Here is a 6,119-nt window from a genome sequence, read left to right as displayed (position 1 = left end):
GCAGTTTTCAGCACCGTCGACCTAATATTGTTGTCAATGATCTTTTCCATCGTCTTCAGCAGGAAGGAGGTTAGACTGATCGGCCTGTGGGATTTGGCCAAGGAGTAGTCCCTCCTACCTGCTTTCGGTATGAAGATCACCTCTGCCGTCCTCCATGGGTCCGGGATGTACGCCAGTGCAAGGCTCTCCCTTAGCAGCCGAACAAGGTGAGGTAGCAACAGCTGCTCGCCCTGTTGCAAAAACGCCGAGAAGATGCCATCCACCCCCGGAGACTTGAATTTTTCGAACGTGGCCATAGCCTACTTGATCGAGTCCGCAGTAACTAGCTGTTTGGCGGTTGCCCAATCCAAGCGGGTTGGCCTATGTTCGCTCACAGGTGGACTTTGGTCCACCGGGATGGTCTCCGGGAAGTGAGCACGCAGGAGCTCTTACGCCCTTTCCTCGGCGTTGGCCGTAAACGTCCCGTCACTCCTCTTAATGGCCAGTTCCGTGCTTGTCTTTCCACTGGCCAGAGCTTTGTGTAGCCGCGCCGCTTCTGGTGTGGAGGAGACTTTTTCACAGAAGCTCCTGAAACTGTTTTGTTTTGCTGACCTAATCTCTTTATTGTAGAGAGTTAGGTAGCACCTGTACTCCTCCCAGACCCCTGTACGCTTCGCCTTGTTAAATAGGCTGCGTACCTTCTTCCTGAGGTCTGCGAGCTTGTCCACCAGGGACAGTTACGTCTGTCTGTGGGCACTATTTGGGGACAACTATCATTGTAGGCTTTGGTGATTGACTCGTTTAGTGCCAACACCCTGCTCTCTATCCCCAGGCCCGTGACGCTATCGTCGATCTGGTTCTGCCTTTGTAACCCGTCCTTTAGTTTTTCCCTGAAAACACCCCAGTTTGTTCTGCGGGGGTTGCGTCTCGGGGGGAGTTGCCTGACCTCTACCTTCAGTGCGAACCTTATTATTCTGTGGTCTGACAGGGAGGGCTCCGTTGAAACCCTCCACCCTGAGACCCAACCATTAGCATGCTCGCTGCTGAAGGTGATGTCCAGCACCTCCCTCCTGCTTATAGTTATAAAGGTGGGTTCACAACCTACGTTCTCAATTGCTAAACTACTACCTAATACATACTCTAGTAAAGACTCACCCCTTGCGTTACAATCCGTGCTCCCCCATTCCACGTGGTGAGCATTCGCGTCACATCCTATGATGAGGGGCAGCCTGTACCTCCTGCAGTACTCCACGAGCCTAATCACTCCCTCAGGGGGTGCTGCTGCTGTCTCCCCTGGGAAGTAGGCTGATGCCAGGACGAAGCTTTTGCCCTCCCAGTCTCTGGCCTGTACTGCTACCAAGTCCTGCGTCAGGAACTCTGAAATGCAGAAGAAATTGACATTATTCCTGACCACTATGCACGATCTAGGCCTCTCGCTGGAGATGTCCCAGATTACCTTGTTTTGTTCCGTCTTGAGGCCTTTGACCTCTCCTTTGTAGACCCATGGTTCTTGGATCAACAGAACGCCCAATTTATCCGCTGTGAACCTACTCGCAATCACTGCTGAGGCCCCCGCCGCGTGATGCAGGTTCACTTGGGCAACCTCCACGTCGACGGCCATTAAGGTAGTGGCTCGAGGGGGGGCATGTCCACATCCCCTCCGTCGTTCGCGCTGCTGTCCACTGGGTCCTCTAGTCCCTCGAGGAGCTCCTGGGTGGAGGGTAGCTCGGTTTCGTGGGCATCCAGGACGTCAGCGGTAGCGACCTTCGTGGTCTGCTCAACCCTGCTCACGCCCGGTTGCTTTGCCACGGCGTCCACCTGCATCTTCTCCATCGCCTTGCTCACCATCGTTTCTGCTCGTGTTGACGCGCTACCACTCGGCTGGGTGGCAGTCTTCCCGTCCTCCTTGCTTCCTGTAGTCACTAGTTTATGCGGCCTCATGACTACCATGCTGAACCTATAAAATAGGCGGAAGCTTGCTGCACGTATGTACCTGTACGACTCGTCGTCTATGTACAGGTACAGTCTCCAACCTCGTAGCTCTCCTTTGTCCTCCAGCTGGCTACTGACAATTCGCCAGGCCGCGATGCTAAGGCCCCGGTTTTGGTTCTTTATTAAGTTTAGGGCAAACTGGTACGGCTTGTCATCGCTTCGGGGGAGGAACACCGTCATCCTGTGCATAACTGGCAGGTCCTCCGCCCTTTTTGCACAGAGGACTGGACCGGTCCAGCCACTTAGCTTTGGGGTAAATTCCCGCAGCCAGTCGGTGGACTCCTGGTCGTTGCAGTCCACCTGTAGCATTCCCCCTCTGAATTCAACCCCGAGGAAGGATGCCGCGTATTCAGCTCCGCCAGCTACCTCTTCTAGGAGGAGGTTTTGGAGCACCGTGAGTTGCTCCGACTCCAACGACACCGCCGGGTAGTCTTGAGGCAGTACAGCCATGCGGATGCTTTTGACAGCGTCCACATACCTGCGCCGCCCCTCCTCCACCCGGGGGGGAGCCGGTGCTGATGATTGACCTTCGGTTCTCCTGCTGCTGTCCCTTGGCCTTTTCGAGCTGGGGGGCGCCTGTGGTGTAAGTTGACCGCTCTTTCTCTTCACGGCCTCTGCAAAGGTGACCGCCTTCCCGTCACCGCGCGTTTCGGTCAGTGGTACACTAACCTGGCCACGGTCTATAGACCGGCTGCCTCGCGCACTTTCCGACACTGCCTCGCCTCGTTCCCTTGTTGGGGATATCGCAGTATCCGCGTACCGTCGCTTGGCTAGGGATTCCGCCGCTTCGGGGGTCATCCCATCCCGGAGGCACCGCAGATACCACTTGAGGCAGGCACCGCTCATGGCCTTCTTCCGGGGGTCATCGTACCCTCCGGGTCTGTCCACCGTTGGGAGAGATCTCTGCCCTCCTCTCCTGCGCCTCCTTCTCCTTCTGCGTGCGCCACCGACCTCTGCCCGATGCGACTCTCCCGAGTCAGAGTGGCTTGGCCTGTCTCGGTGGGCCCTGGTGGTGCTTTGGGCTGCATCCGCTGTCCTGACGTCTGTTGAGCGGCGGGCGCCGCTGCTAGAGGGCATGTCGTCATCGTCCTCTCTGGCATGCTCCTCGAACAGCGCCCGCGCCTCTGGCGAGAGAGCATCAAGGTAGTTAACCTTTCGTTTAGCTCCTTGACCTCCCCGGCCTCCAGCTGCTCCTCCTGTTCTTACCTTCTCCCTGTCGTATTCCATATCCGTAGTCCTATTTCGTTGCGTTGTCGATTCCTCCTTATTCGTTGTTGTTGTTGTTTTAGTTTTTGTGTTTATATCCATCTTGTTCATACGACCCTTGGCTCAACGAGGTGAGCTGTCGGGTCTTCTTGTTAAATGGGGAACTAGGGAGTCCGCCACGCCAGAGCCCCTTGGCGCGGTAAGGCCACCGTTACACCCCAATTCGGCCCGGTGTTGGGGAGGCTCCGTTAGAATACAGCCGAATTTTCCTCCTGGCTGCAAATCATCCAATGGGCACGGGTCGCATGACACCCTGGATTAGGAGGTGGTAGTCCTTGGTCGCCGCCCGCATGCGGCGCCCGACAACCCGCCTGGATGGCGCCATTCAGCACCGTCCACACCGGTTGGGGGGCGCCGAGTATGCCTTGCGACTAAGCCTCTGCACCGCGACAAGGTGACTACCATTAGCAGAGGAAAATACATACATATATATGTATATTTGCGCGTCACTGATCTTTTTCCATATATTTATGTTTATATTTGTTTTATTTCTGTTTTTTTCACAGCACCTGGTTGGTTGTTTTTTGTTATATACACATGTTTATGCATGCATATTTCTGTGTTGTAATTTGTATTTGTTTTGATTTTTTCTCGGCACTTTTATGTTTATATTTCACCTTTATTGTCGCACTTCGATTGATTTCTGCTACCACAATTTTTGTTTATATTGATTTCTCTGTTGAAATCCGAAGGTGCCTTTCGTTAAGGCTCGAAGGACCATAAATAAATGGATGCCCAATTTAGTGGGAAGCATCCACCACTTTATTTTTAGTTCAATAAGCACCCAGTAATTCGGTAAAAGAAAACACATTAATTTAATAGATATTAGACACTTTAGGGTTAACTTTATTGAATTTTATTAAAATGAGAGATGTTAAAAATGGTTGGGCATGGTAACGGCGACCATATCACGCAGGACCGCTGAGATTCGAATTATATCTCGGAGCGCACAGGACTGGCAGCGAGCAGGAATCGTATGGTGACCGCGTTGTTAACGAAAATTGCGACGCGCGGGATAGTTGTCGGAAAACGAATGTGTTGAGGGCGAAAATTAATGTGCGAATGTTGATGTGTGGAGATCGAATGTTGATGTGTTGATGCGAACTGTGTGTAACGAAGTGAGCCTGCTATCCCGTTGGCCATCCTTTTTATTCACTGGGTTGGCGTACAGATGTGTTGAGTTGTGCTATAGTGTCATCAGCTGTGGTGAATTCCGATGTAGAATTAGGATGCGCCAGTTTTACCGAGTAGAGGGAGTGGATACTTAACTCATTTAAACAGTATTATGTACAAGCCGAGATGGCTACACTAAACAAGTAAGCATGTTTAATCATATTTGTGATTTCATTAATGTGAAATTATCTATAAGGAAACAAATAAAAACGAATCAATTACAAACAATTTTTGTTATTCTTATTATATAAGTTAATAGAACAATTGGTGAAATTTATTTTAAGCTTCAAATAATTTAAACAGTCAAATTTACATTACAAACACACAAGAAAAATTTGTGCTTTTTTAAAAAGCTGCGTTGTATGGGTTAATGAGAGAAAACTACTTATACCTACAAGCAGAGACAATATGATAGGAAACTGCTTGATTCTATTTCATGGGTGTTTTTTATGCGCCGTGGCCAACGCGCAAAGCACCATAAATCTGTCGCAGAACCTTTCTCTCGAAAACACGCAACGTCGACTCATCGGATGTTGTCATCGTTCATGCCTCTGCACAAGACGGGAATAATGAGTGACTTATAGAGTTTTGTTTTTGTTCGTCGAAAGAGAATTGCCTACTTAGTCCGAGTAGCACCTGTGGGCAAAATACATTCTTCGTTGAATTTGAGAGACTTCGTTGTTGTTGGTGTTGATGCTGGTTCCAAGATTGACGAAATTAACTTTTTCTTCTTCTTCTTCTTTACTAACATAGACACCGCCTATGTGATTATAGCCGAGTTAACAACAGCGCGCCAGTCGTTTCTTCTTTTCGCAAGATGGCGCCAATTGAAGATTCCAAGTGAAGCCAGGTCCTTTTCCACCTTGTCCTTCTGATGGAGTACGGGTATTTCTCTTCCTCTGCTTCCCCCGACGGGTACAGCGTCGAACACTTTCAGGGCTGGAGTCTTTTTGTCCATTCGGACAATATGACCTAGCCAGCGTAGCCGCTGTTTTTTAATTCGCTGAATTATGTCTGTTGGAGTCATAAAGCTCATCGCTCCATCGAATGCGATATTCACGTTGCCAACGCGCAAAGAATCATAAATCATTCGCAGAACTTTTCTCTCGAAAAGTAGCAACGTCGACTCATCACATGTTGTCATCGTCCATGCCTCTGCACCGTATATAAGGACGGGAATAATGAGTGACTTATAGAGTTTGGTTTTTGTCCGTCGAAAGAGGACTTTACTTCTGAAATGCCTACTTAGTCCGAAGTAGCACCTGCTGGCAAGAGATATCCTGCGTTGGATTTCGAGGCTGACGTTATTGTTGGTGATGATGCTGGTTACTAAATAGACGAAATTATCTACAACTTCGAAGTCAAGACTGTCAACAGTGTCATGGGTGCACGAGTCACGAGTTCGACGACTGTATGTTTGATGACAGGAGATATTTCGTCTTACCCTCGTTCACCACTAGACCCATTTGTTTCTCTGCCTTATACATTCTGGAGAAAGCAGAACTAAGGCCAATGATGTCAATATCATCAGCATACGCCAGCAGCTGTACACTCTTATTGAAGATTGTAGCTTCTCGGTTTAGTTCTGCAGCTCGAATTATTTTCTCCAGAAGAAGGTTGAAGAAGTCACACGAAAGAGAGTCGCCTTATCTGAAACCTCGTTTGGTAACGAACGGTTCGGAGAGGTCCTTCCCGATCCTGACAGAGCT

At 49.8% G+C, this 6,119-nt stretch overlaps 1 protein-coding gene across 1 annotated transcript; it reads right to left on the bottom strand.

Moving 5' to 3' along the window:
• Nucleotides 1-713: 713 nt before the first annotated feature.
• Nucleotides 714-3,649, bottom strand: LOC125780349 (uncharacterized). Its single transcript, XM_049462579.1, has 2 exons — nucleotides 1,436-3,649; nucleotides 714-1,356 (listed from the first exon to the last, which is right to left on the bottom strand). The coding sequence occupies exon 1, from the start codon at nucleotides 3,286-3,288 to the stop codon at nucleotides 1,600-1,602; it is 1,689 nt and encodes a 562-aa protein (XP_049318536.1). The 5' UTR covers nucleotides 3,289-3,649; the 3' UTR covers nucleotides 714-1,356; nucleotides 1,436-1,599.
• Between the last annotated feature and the right edge of the window lie 2,470 nt (nucleotides 3,650-6,119).

The sequence above is a fragment of the Bactrocera dorsalis genome, chromosome 1, assembly GCF_023373825.1.
Source record: "Bactrocera dorsalis isolate Fly_Bdor chromosome 1, ASM2337382v1, whole genome shotgun sequence".
Lineage (NCBI taxonomy): Eukaryota > Metazoa > Arthropoda > Insecta > Diptera > Tephritidae > Bactrocera > Bactrocera dorsalis.
The sequence above is the reverse complement of the archived record's forward strand: the minus strand, read 5'-3'. Positions and strand labels throughout refer to the sequence as shown.